The sequence below is a fragment of the Solanum dulcamara genome, chromosome 4 (genome assembly GCF_947179165.1).
Source record: "Solanum dulcamara chromosome 4, daSolDulc1.2, whole genome shotgun sequence".
NCBI classification, from domain to species: domain Eukaryota; kingdom Viridiplantae; phylum Streptophyta; class Magnoliopsida; order Solanales; family Solanaceae; genus Solanum; species Solanum dulcamara.
The window spans coordinates 3485396-3498466 of record NC_077240.1 but is presented as its reverse complement, the minus strand read 5'-3'; the positions used below and the strand labels follow the sequence as shown (position 1 = coordinate 3498466).

The window sequence follows — 13071 nt, the reverse complement described above, 5'->3', positions numbered from 1 at the left end:
CTGATACATCTTGTTTATGTATCAAGATATAATGCTTCTGATACATCATGTTTAAATATAAAAATTAAGTTGTATTTAATCAGTTTCCATGTCAATGCAGGGAATGAAGTACGTCATCAAGAAGATCCCCTCACACTCCCTAAGATTCGGCACTACATATACGACTAATTTTATTGATGATTTCAAATCATAAATAAGTGATGAAGCTATACAATTATTTCGACAAATCATACTTGGTCACTATCTAGATATGCCACAGTACAATTTTCAAGGGCAAATCATCAAATGTCTCTTACTTCTTGAGGTCGAGCAAAAAAACAGAGAGGAATTGCATAGTATGGGTGCATGTCTGTAATGTCTGGAAGGCCACGGATGGTTATGTTAGCGACAACGATGATCCAAAAAAACCTAAGAGAGATTTCATACATCCTGATCAAGGAGAACCGATGGACGTTGAGTAGTTTTTATTTTTTATTTTTTATTTTATAGTAATAGAATGTACAATTATATTTTTGCACCAATAGTAAATATATTTTTTGGCTATTCAACAATTTAGCAGACTTTTAAGTTTTTCTAATATTTATGTATCATATTTTGATTTATCAAACTTGAATGCTTTCGATACATCTACTTCATGTATCACATTGTAATATATCAAGATTTAATGATTCTGATACATCTACATTTTTGTATCAAAATCTCATGCATCAATATTTACAGCTTCTGATACATATTGTTTATGTATCAGATTGTAATGTATCAAGATTTAATAATTCTGATACATCTATATTTATGTATCAAAATCTCATGCATCAATCTTTACAGCTTCTGATACATATTGTTAATGTATCAGATTGTAATGTATCAAGATTTAATGATTCTGATACATCTACATTTATGTATCATAATTCATGCATCAATCTTTACAGCTTCTGATACATATTGTTTATGTATCAGATTGTAATGTATCAAGATTTAATAATTCTAATACATCTACATTTATGTATCAGAATCTCATGCATCAATCTTTACAACTTCTGATACATCTACAACCTATATCAATACAACATGTTATGTATTAACCATAATCCAGTTGACAAACTAATACAACAACCTTTAAAGTATCAACCTTAACACGTCGAATGTTTATGTATCTGCTATTCATATGTATCAGATTCGAAATTACTATCAATACCAAGTAACTTACAATGAACATAATTACCAACCATCCATATATCAATTATTGATATTCAATTACTATTCTAGTTAATGTATCAAATACAACCCACAATGTAAAAAAAACTATGTAAATATAAGTACATGATCCAAATAAAATGTATCCTGGCATAACAAAACATTATTTCTCTTTGAGAATGAAATTACAAGTCTTTCTGTTATGGCCTTCATGGCCACAACGACTACAAAAATTTGTGCTCGTTCTTATCTTCTCACTAGAGTACTTTTTTCTTCCTTTCTTTGGTCTTCCTGACATCCTTTTGTATCTTGGTGGCAAGACGAATTCTTCCAAAATTTCTTTCAGAATAGAACAATCTTTCTTATCTGGCATTGGAACCATTGGAAATTCATAAGTAATTGCCAACGCCTCTGGCTTGTAGTAATCAGAACAGTATGGGTGCATGTCTGTAATGTTCTTGCTCTTCAACACTGCAATTGCGTGTGGACATGGTATCTCGTCTAATTGAAACCTGCCACAATTGCATGTTTTTCTTTCAAGACACACAATGTATCTTATACCTGACTCATAAACAGAATAAAGATATTCTGATGAAGCAACAATCTGCATTAAATAATTATCATAGATATGTATCAGCAATGATGTATCAAATACAGAAATGATGTATCAGGTAATACTGATAACAGAAAATACAAAACTAATGTATCCTATAGCTATGTATCAAGCAACTATGTATCAAGTAGATAACTTTTCCAATTTAACTGTGATCTCTTTTATTTAGTTAACTAGCCTTTTTTTGGTATGTGGTGAGATAACTGCTACGATCCTCTGTTGTGCAGACAAAATTACTTAAAAAAATAACTGGTGTGTACCTTCATTCTCGAACACTTCATTGTGTTTGATACTAGGATATCTTCGAATTTCCTACCCAAAGTATGTTTTGTATAAGCTGTTATTTCCCTATTTTTGCAGTTCCAAGCACCAAATAACACTCTCGTTTGCTCCAAAAAGTCAATTATAGGCAACTCTCGTGCTTCAACAAGACATCCATTGATATGCTCTGTTTTTGAGTTTTCTTTCATAGTCAAGATCTGTTTCTTTTTTTAAAGAATTCTTTGCCTTAATTAGCATGGTAATTGATTGAAACAATCAATCATAACTTGAATTACGTTACTTCCCATAATTAATCCAACAACATTAATTGTTTTACACCCAAAAACTGATGTATCAGCTCAGCAAGTAATGTATCAGAAATTTGAAAAAAAAAGGGAAATCGCGTAATTTCATAAAAATAAGGGATACATTGTAATTGAGCCTTTTCAGTATGTGATTTAGGTAAAGTTTACAATTTATTAATAGTCTGTTATCGCAATGACTGAATTAATTAAGAGTATTACATTACCGATAAAAAAAAGATTAAAAAATCATTATATGAATTATTTTATGATGATTTTTGAACTTTTCATAGAGATAAGAAATAGATTAGAAACAACATCAAATGTTATGTCAATGATACCAAAGGATATTGAATAAAGAATTTGAATATGGATGGAATATAATGAAATAGTCTTTTTGAGGTTTCTTAAAAATGAAATAGGTAGGAGAGCAATTATGAAAAAGGTTTCGGAAATTATGAAGGAAACTTCGAGTTCGTACTAGTCATCAGTGACACAGATATTCTGTATGTAGGATTTAAAGTTGAAACCTCAAGTGAATTTTAAATTCTAAATCAATGAGCCAACCTCTTATTTTGTATTCAAGAGATTTAATATATATCCATTAATTATTTTTTTCAAATATCATATATACATTATAAATTAATGTCAAATAATTTCGAACGAACACCCTTTGGCTCCCTTCTAGATTCACCCATGCTAGTCATGAGTTTGAGAATTGATATTGAACTATATGAGAATGAGATCAAATATATCTTCTTGAATTTCTCTACTCTTAATTCATATTTCGAATTTTCCCCTATTACCTCTTATTAGGTTTACTCAGCGTGAAGTTAGATTAGTTAGCCCGATGGACTTGGATACCTAATGGTTTAGGTCTCGAAAGAAAAAGTTGTGGCACGTGAAGCATGTATTTAAGTAAATTTAAGGCTACCCTTTTGGGAGTATCAATGGGTAAGAGAATAGAGAGGCATGTGGCTATTGGTGATGATAAGAAATTAACTGGTTGGCTGCAGTTTTCCTACTTGGCGGGAGCCCACTCTTCCTTGTCTTGGCATTCTTGGAATTCTACATGATAACAATAATTCGAGCTTTTTTGGGTACGAAATCACTTTTGTTAGGGAGCGCTACTTTTCGACGCAAATTCGAATTTAATCAGATTCCAATACAGATACTGAACATCAAATAAAAAAAAAATAATTCAACTTTATTGTTTCTCCATTCTGAAAATAGACAGCTAAATAGAAAGATGTTTTATGATCACTAGAGAAGATATTCTTTCTTTTTTTAAAAAAAAAAAAACACAAAGAAACCTTTTAAAAACTTTTCTTGAAACAAATTTAGAGCCCGTTTGGATGGGCTTAAAAAAATAACTTTTATGTATGAAGTGTTTTTAGAACTTTGAAGTGCTGAAAGTTATTTTTATAAATAAGCAGTTGAGTGTTTGGATAAAAGTGCTTAAATGAGGAAAATGATGTGAATTTTAGGGTTAAACGAATAAAAATGGTAGTTTGAGAATTTAGTTAAAATATAAGGGATATAAAAGTAATTTTCATGGTCAAAAGAAAATGACTTTAAGCACTTAAAAAAAAAAGTTAGGAATCCTAATTTTTCATTTTTGACTAACTTTAAGAACTTTATGGCTTAAAGTTAACATTAGGCAAACACGTCCAAAAGCTAAAAAGGGGCTTTGAGTTGGTTTTGATCAACTTAAAGCCCATCCAAACGGGCTCTTAAATATTTTATAAGAATATTATTTATGGAAAAAAAGTGGCAACTTAATTTTGTTTCATCAAAGTTTTGACTTTATGTGAAGATGAAATTTCTTTATTCAATCAACCACATCTTGTAAGTGTAGTTAAACTCACGACGTTCCGAATGAAACAATTATTTTAAAAAAATTAAAATATAAATTCAAATTGATCTAGTGAGTAATAACTCATAACATTGAGTGGGATGTTCTTATTTCCAGAGGAATCGAAGCAAATCACTTGTTTAACAGGGACTACGGCATTCGTTGTTCATGCCAACACCATGCGATAATCTCAATCCCAAATAAGTTGAAGACCGCCATAGCCTATATGAATTCTCATTTAGTCATTTAAACTCGTATCCTCATCATTAATAATAATAATAATAATAATAATAGCAACAACTACTTCCCTTTTTTTACAGATTTTTTCTTCAAATTCGTAAATGTACTATCCTAAAAGATTTAAAGAGAAATTAAACTATTTCACCGTGAATCGTGATCACCAACTTTACGGGCAACATGATGGCATAATAAGTCTACAATTATATATATATGTACCATTAATTTCATGGACAAGAAGTGACTTGACTTTTTCAAAAAAGGAGGCAAATTAGCAAGAAGAGCCAAGAGTCCAACATACTGCCATAACTGTGGCCTAAAGTCTTTTGTCATTATCTTTGTCCACAATGTTAAATTATTTGTTGCTACGAGATTTAAGAGAGAAAAATCATTGAAACTTGTGATTTAAAAAGAATATTGATATTTGTGTAAGTATTAGTTATCTCATTAAAGTTTAAAGTGAATTATTTTAAATATAAAAAAAAAATATTCTTAACCACATATAATGAGACAACAGGTAAGTAGTTAGAAGCGAATAAGTTTCGTTATGCATAGTAATGAAACGCAAGAAGCGGAATTCAACTTGTTCATGGCAAGTGCAGATGCACAATATATGGTACGGGTACAACAGAATCCAGTCACTTAGGCCCAAACTCTGTATATAAATTTAAAAAATCAACTAAAAATGTACATATGAAAACTGAGAACCAATTGCACAAATAGGTTCTATATTGCAATTGTTTGATCCACCTTTGGAAAAAGGGAAGGGAAAATGAAGACCATGAAAACTGAATCTCACACATATAATCAAAAGACTCCACCAAGTGTCACACTATTATATGCCTTGGTGATTCTTTACATACTTGAGACAGTAGGTGGCATGCAACTGCTACAGTGCTACAGCATTTTCAATTGGTATTACGTATCATTTTGCACCATCCTGAAGTCATCAACTAATTAAAAAGAGGGGAATGGTTTTCAGACCTATAACGGAGTTCGAGAAAATGGCAAAATTTCCAGATATATACACAGCCAGAGTACAAAACTGATCCAGGTTCATAATTATACAGCAAAATTCTACAGGATTTATCTCATATGCTAACGAGTCTCCTGCAGAATAGATACGTTATATACATGTGTGGGAAGACAGTAACGGCATATCCCCAGAAGCAAGTAAAAGTGCCTTATGTACATGTTAACAATATATAAAATCACCACTTACTAAAGGCTCCCAAATAGTTTCTTATCATCAAATTACCTGAAGCAAGTGAAGAGTGACTCAAACGCTTCCCAGACCAATCAAATGGTACATGCTGCTTTCCATATATCAACAGCTCTCATACACACCACATCATGTCTGCCCATCCCATTAAGATAGGAGATATGTTACTCATTTAACCTGTACACTTTGTGCTAGTAGCCAGCCAAATCAGATCAGCTAGTTAGTTTCACCTTGAAAAGTGACCTCCAATATTTCATCATAAACTTTTTAGATCATAGAGGTAAAATTCTGATATTAACCATACAGTGCATCTCGAAGAAATGCGAAAAGCCGAAGTGAGTTCCACAAGAAAAGGCCTCATAACCGAGAACGGCGGAAGTTTTTGATGGCATTTAGCGGTGAATGCTTACGCGCTGAGGAAAATGGTTGGCCTTTTAAGGAAGAAGTATACTTAACATCCCAACCTTCAACATTCTTAGGAACACAAGCATCAAAAAGGATTTGTCCAAGCACAGTGTGTGCACTTAAACTGGGATTTGGCCAAATAGGCAGATCTTTTCTTTCTTCAGAGGAAGAGCCAGAATCACTAACATTTTGACGGTTGGATGAACTTGGCAAGAAAAAGTGATCATTTGGCCCCCCTGCAACTCTTCTTAAACTTCCATTCGAGTCAGCTGCTGCATTTTGGAGGTCACAAATCAAGTGAGATATCTCATCATGCATATCATCCAAGCCATTTCTCTCTCCTAGTTTCTTAATTCTGCTAGTGAAAACTGAAGTTGCATGAGCAAGTAGTTGATCTATAGCAATGCTGTACTGGATGGGATCACTCTTGTACATACCTGCAAGATGACGATAAATGTTTGATGCACGTGTTCAAAACATGGAACTCAGAGAAAATTGGAACCAACAGTATATCTGCAGAGTAACCGCAGAAAACCAAAAGGGACACAAACGCTACATACAGAAAACAGTGTGTCCAAAGAACAAAAATGCTTAAACGCCCTAATGATATGACAAGAAAAGAATATATCAAGAGACTAGTGTAGTATCAACTGACCTACATGACAGGAATTCTTCCACATTATCATTTTGATATCTGCCCCCATGTCTTGCAAGCTGTGAGCAAATTTACATACAGATTGATATGGAGCAATATCATCATTTTCTGAGCACAAAATGAGAAAAGGGGCCCCAAAACTCTGCAGCGGAACAGGATAAATCAACTAGGAGGGGTAACATAATAGGAATATCGAAATGACTTCCGGCTAGTTGAAACTTACAACCGAGGAGTAAAGAGTACGCCAATACTCAGAACGCTGGGATCCAAACCTAGTTATGAATAAGGCATCCAATCCAGAAGTAAAACCTTTCGCAACCAGAGACAGTAGCTTTGTGGAGCCGGGGAACTTTAGAATTGTGGGAGGCACAGCAAATTGTGTTCCAAAGTCTGCAGTGAAATCAACAGGACAAGAATCATAAATTTGACCTGAGATGCAGTTAATGACCAATTGGCTGTCCTCCTGCAAAAGAGTGAAAGATTCAATAAATAGTTAATGCTATCAATAATTTATCACAGGGGGAAATATGGATCTCAGAATACATAGCAATATATGTATTCCAACCTCACAGCGGATTCAGAATTGCGTACCAGATTAACTTGAGCTTCAGATCTCCCTTTAACAATCTGCATCAAGCGAAAAGTATTAAACGCATTGCTCTACAGTAACCAAAGACCAAGAATTTTATCCTTAGGCCAACATGATTTGCTGATCAAACCAACAAGACACTTCAACGAGGTAGCATAGGGGATGCAAACACACAAAAAGAAAGGATGCATTCAACCAAAAGTGGAACAGTGTACATCAAAAAGTCTTGTGAGTGATTGTCGAAGTCAAAATACCTGAAAAAACTTATACATACAGGCCTTAGAACCACCAGAAAGAGCTGCAACAACAACTGGACAAGGCCGACATCTTAGTTCCTACATAGTTAAAGACAAGAATATTAGGACATGAAAATGGGAAATTTGGGCCAAGAAATTACTACTCTACTGCATGTTTCGACTATATCATCATAATCCCATCATCGTTCACAGATTCTGTCTCATACAGTCAACAAATCCTATAGGACAAAGTATACTAACATCAGCAAAAGCAAAGGTAAACAGCTGACCTCGACGAGCTCTCTTAGAAGAGAATATGCCAGTGATGTAGCCTTCTCAGGTATGTATCTGCATAGATTATTCACTGCTCAAACTTTCAAACTACCCACTAAAGAAAAAGCAACAAATAATATTCATCGGTGTACACTGTTCATGATGCAGTATTAAAACAAGAGGCAAAATCCAGATTGCGACATATTTGCAATATGGAAACCAGCAAATAAATCAATATATGATCAAAATCAGCTTGATGACAATGGCTATGGAAGCATCAAGAACAGAGATGCATTACATTCAAATTTCCGCCTTCTTGACGCTTCAATTGTAAAAAAATTCCATCACTTCCAAACACAGTGCATCATACTAGTACATTTAAATCATACTGCTGCCACACAATAATCATATAACATCCCCACCATGCCCCATGCCCCATGCCCCATCCCCTGACCCAGGGTTTCTCTATTGTCTCCTTCAATCACATTATAAAACAAGATAATCCTTAGCCAAAACTGACATTCCTGAAACCAATCTTTAGCAATCCAACACCAAGTGCATCTCAACTTTCAAAGTTTCAAACCCATAATAATCTCCGGGGAAGTTAGAATGGCAAGACACAATATACCTGCTTCCTAAAGAACCTAAGCTTTCATATGAAGAAAGTTGCAAAAGATTAATCTGCTCATGTACATCACCGAACTCGCTATTTCCTATCCTGCGAAAAGTGTAATGTGATTGCCATGCCACTAAGCTTTACATACAACAGGAATTGCCGAAACTCCGGCATGCTCCCTTGCACAACCAGAATTGTAAACTCAAATCTAAATTAAGCTACTTGATACTCTTAAGGAAAGACGAGAAGTCAAATACAAAATGTGCCCAATATTCCCCTGTATCAGGAAGATAACTAATTTATGTGAACTCACTACCAAACCATCAGATCTTAAACACCTTACCTCTGATTGAATTCAGACTCAAATATGAACACTAAACCAATATAACCACTAACACCAATTTCAATACTAAAATAAAACAACTTACTACACAGTCGATAATAGATTTGCGTTAAGCCAGTTCTACTCATTAGATATTCTTCTAATTTATCTTGAGGTCTTTACTAGAAAAAACACAAAACAAATGGAATGATAAAATTACAAATAGGTCAAAATTCGCACAATCACACTCCCAATCCGGAAAAAAAGAAGAGAGTTCAATTGAGCTTACAGGGTAGCGAAATCAGCAAGGCATACAAGGGAGTTCCAACCAAGAGAATCATAAAGATTAACATAAGTCTTCAATTCAGTTTCCTGAATTGAAACCCAAGAAAAGATTATGACAATTCCTTTGACCTTTTCATCGGAATTCCTCTCCCAGTAAAATCTTCCACCGTCGATTGACATGACAGCTACAACAAAAACTCCGATTACTAAATCCTGTTCCTCTAATGGAAATGAACTTGACGTGAATCGGGAAGTAGAGAGATGAAGGTAGAATGTGGGCGGGTGGGTGGGTGCAATATCGCATATGTGCCACCTCAGATTGTAAGCACGCGTTTAGGATGATTATCCTCCGCCACTACTAGAAAAAGTCCATAACGGCGTCGTATTAGAATAAACTTGTGCCAATTAAGTGAATCCTGACATACGCCCACATGGAAATTATGCTATCGGATTTGGATGTGGTTCACAGGTACAGTACTCTCTGAAATAAATTGAATCCATCGATAAATTGAGTTGCTATTGGTTATTAGATTAATAGATTTTTAATTATTTTATAAAAAAAAATTATCAGTTTATTGGTTTGATATTGATTTTTAATATTGAGTTATTGGGTATCAATAACTCATTAAAACAATAGTAATTTACTATTTTATCCCTAAATAAATATTAAATATTAATATCAATACATTATTGGTTATTACCTTTCCTCTTTAGCTTTCAATTCATATTATTGTCCTAGTTCTTTTCATATTAGTCATTATTGTTTCTAATTTATGAGCATTTCGTAAAGTTAAATTATTGTTTTGTCGCTCCAAATTATTGGAGAAGTCTTATAATAATTTTATGAGCATTTTCTTATTGGTTAAACCGAAAATCGAACCGTTAAGGATCAAAATCGATAAACCAAAAATCGATTAAAAAATAGTTTATTGATTTGTTATTGATTTAACATATTTCAAAATCAACAATCGATAAATCAAATCGATAATACATAAAATCGAATCAATCGATGCACACACTTCTATAACGAGGGGTCAGAAAATAATCACTTTATTTAGTTTTATAATTAAGAAAAATACATAACAATGTATCAAATTGAGCATATTTTCTGTATGAGAACACGTTGCTGTTTTCCTACTAAAATCTTCACTTAAATTTATATTAATCCATGTGTATCTCCAATATCCAATTTGTTCTGTCACTAGTTCTTTAATAGTTTGCGTAATTTTTATTGGAGACTTATGTCAATTTTAATTTCCTACTTCTTCCCTCCCTTTTTCATTAGCTGGTATGATGGAATTGTAGGGAAAAACAATTTGCGGATGAATTGACATGACATATTCAAAAGTAGGTGTGTCATGATGTATGTTATTTGTAGATGACATAATATTGATTGACGAGATATTGTATTTAACAATAGGTTGGAGGTTTAAATACATGCCCTAGAGTCTAAGTTCAGCATGACTAAGACATGGTCCTTGGAGAGAGTTTAGCGAAGTAACTCACGTGGCAAATGCAAAAGTAAAAATCGATGCAAAATTCATTCTGGCGAGAGGAAGTTTCAAGTATTTTGAGTCTGTAATTCAAGAAAACGGGGAGATTGACGATGATGTTGCTCTTATATTTGAGCGGGTGGATGAAATGGTGGTTCACATAGGTGTTTTATGTGATTAAAATGTGTTACCAAGACTTAAAGATAAGGTGTATAAAATTGTTGTTAGACCAGCTATGTTGTATTGGGCATAGTGTTGGCCAATAAAAATTCGCACATTTAAAAAATAAAATTAGCGAAAATAAGGATGTTGAGATGGATGAGCATACTATGAGGGATAGGATTGGAAGGAAAATATTCAAGACTAGGTGGGAGGCCTCCGTGGTGGACAAGATGAGGGAGGCATGAGAAGAGGTAGAGGTAGGCTGAAGGAGTATTGAGGATAGATGATTAGACAGGATATGGTACACTTACATCTCTAGATAGGAGGATTTGAAGGTCAATGATTAGGATAGAAGGTTAGAAGGTAGTCGAGTTTCTGTTTCTCTCCTGCCATCTTATTCTTTGATTTTATTATTTCATATTGTTTTCATACTTGTTTTTGATATGTTTTTACTTGAGCCCAATATCTAACGAAAATATCATCTTTATCTTCATAAGATAAAGGTAGAATTGTGAGCACACTATTTTTTCTGGACTCCATTTGTGGGATATATTTGATATGTTGTTGTAATTACAATTTCTTAGACATTAATTCTCTAATGCTTAAACTTTTCTCCAGAGATTACTGACTGAAATTTTATAAAAAGATTCGTGTTTTAATTGGTATAACAAAAGAAATAATGTTTTCTCTCGACATTATTATGGGATCGGGAGAGTGACACATTATTCGACTAGAGAAATAGACCACAACTGTACTCTAGGAGTGTAGGGAAGGGCAACTGTCACAGCAAGGTTACTGGCAGTAGCTTCAGCCGAAAAGAGAAATGGAAATATATTTACTGCTAACTCCACTAGCACACAACTATATATATATGGTCCCCAACCCCTATACTTTTGTCTGCTACTTACTAATTACTCTCCACTTCTCACTGAAATCCATTTTTATGATCATACTTGCTAATGGATTGAGCATTGTAATCAGTGACAAATTCGAAACTAAACTCTTTAACCAACCTTCTTCTTCTTTTATTGATCCAATGTCCATTATAATATTTACAACATTCCCTCTCTATTTTGAATGCATCAGATCCAGCACATGGAAGTCAGCTGACCCCCACTCCTCTACGGCACGTGCACACCTCCCTCCTACTTCTATACATCAATCTCACATACATACATACACTGTAGCATAAGTAGTATAGAAACATGAATAAAATAAAAACTACTATTCAAATCGTGAAGTCTAATTTCCAACTAAATAGTTCATGTATTTTATTACTTATTAAAAGGTACAGTTGATACAACTCTTTTGGTATTCACATGTGATTGGTGGAATTTTCTTGCATGACACAAGGGTCCCATGGAAAGGGCTTTGTGTACTACTTCCCACATTTTTCTTCCTATTCCTTTTATGGGGCTTCTTTTGAAAAAGAATAAAGTATCAAAGAAAAACTTTATGCCAAGAATCACACAGATCAGCAAGCGAAATAGTACCCAATTAGTTCTATGCCACCTTACTACAAATTAAACTCCATTCTTGGAAAATTTGACTATCTTTCTCTGTTTTGTTTGTACCTTATCATTTTATCTCCCAATATAATGTTCAATAATATCAACTGTTGACTATGTCCTTTTAACTGTCTTTTCCAACTACAATATTCTAGAGTAAAACAAAGCTAAACACTAGGAAATATTGAAGATTAGAAGACAAAATATTGATGAAACAAGATATATAATCCCCACATCACCAACTAGCAAATTAAGCAAACCAGACATATTCATATTTTTCTGGCCGGTGGGCATATATCATTTACTTCTTTCCTTCAAAATAGTATAATGGCCATCCCTTCAGAAAAGCTAAATGACAAAAATCTTTAAATGGATCCTCTCAAGTCCTTTCACATGCCCGACGAAATAGTCATATGCATGCCCACATTTCTATTAAAGACGCGCTCTTCCTTCTCCAACCAAAGAGAGATAAACAGAAAATTGAATTGGCACTTCCAAATAGAATCAATCATCTCTTCATAATTCCAAGCAGAACAGAAAAAAGTACAGCTTTCAACATTTATGCAAGTTCGTTATCTTCTCCCCTTAAAAAAAAGGCAAAACTACGCCCAAATAAAACAAGTTTTTTTTAATAAAAACAAAGAGGACACACAAGAATACTTATTAATTAGATTGTATTTTTCAAATTGAAATTCCAGATCCATCACCATCTTTTCATGCCCAACACAGATAGATAATCACTGGCTCGCACACAGTCTCAGTGTACTTTTTACCATCCAAAAACAGAACCAAAAAGCACACATTTTTTAATGCTGATAGTTCCTACTCATGGGGAAGGTTGCA

At 33.7% G+C, this 13071-nt stretch overlaps 1 protein-coding gene across 3 annotated transcripts; it reads right to left on the bottom strand.

The window, feature by feature from the left end:
• Nucleotides 1-5467: 5467 nt before the first annotated feature.
• Nucleotides 5468-9461, bottom strand: LOC129885541 (uncharacterized). Of its 3 annotated transcripts, none has more exons than XM_055959843.1 (7): nt 9070-9461; nt 7860-7917; nt 7588-7668; nt 7336-7371; nt 6968-7207; nt 6745-6886; nt 5468-6526 (listed from the first exon to the last, which is right to left on the bottom strand). In XM_055959843.1, the coding sequence occupies exons 1-7, from the start codon at nt 9243-9245 to the stop codon at nt 6042-6044; spliced, it is 1218 nt and encodes a 405-aa protein (XP_055815818.1). In that variant the 5' UTR covers nt 9246-9461; the 3' UTR covers nt 5468-6041. The 3 variants fall into 3 exon arrangements, with proteins under 3 accessions (XP_055815818.1, XP_055815820.1, XP_055815819.1); XM_055959845.1 differs by having other exon boundaries at nt 9195-9460; XM_055959844.1 differs by having other exon boundaries at nt 7860-7933; nt 9070-9193.
• Between the last annotated feature and the right edge of the window lie 3610 nt (nt 9462-13071).

Coding starts and splice junctions, on each gene's coding strand:
- LOC129885541 (XM_055959843.1), bottom strand. CDS start 9,245: ATGTCAATCGACGGTGGAAGATTTTACTGGGAGAGGAATTCCGATGAA. Junction 7,918..9,069: donor CTTGCTGATTTCGCTACCCT/GTAAGCTCAATT, acceptor TAATCTATGCAG/ATACATACCTGAGAAGGCTA. Junction 6,887..6,967: donor GTACTCTTTACTCCTCGGTT/GTAAGTTTCAAC, acceptor GTTCCGCTGCAG/AGTTTTGGGGCCCCTTTTCT.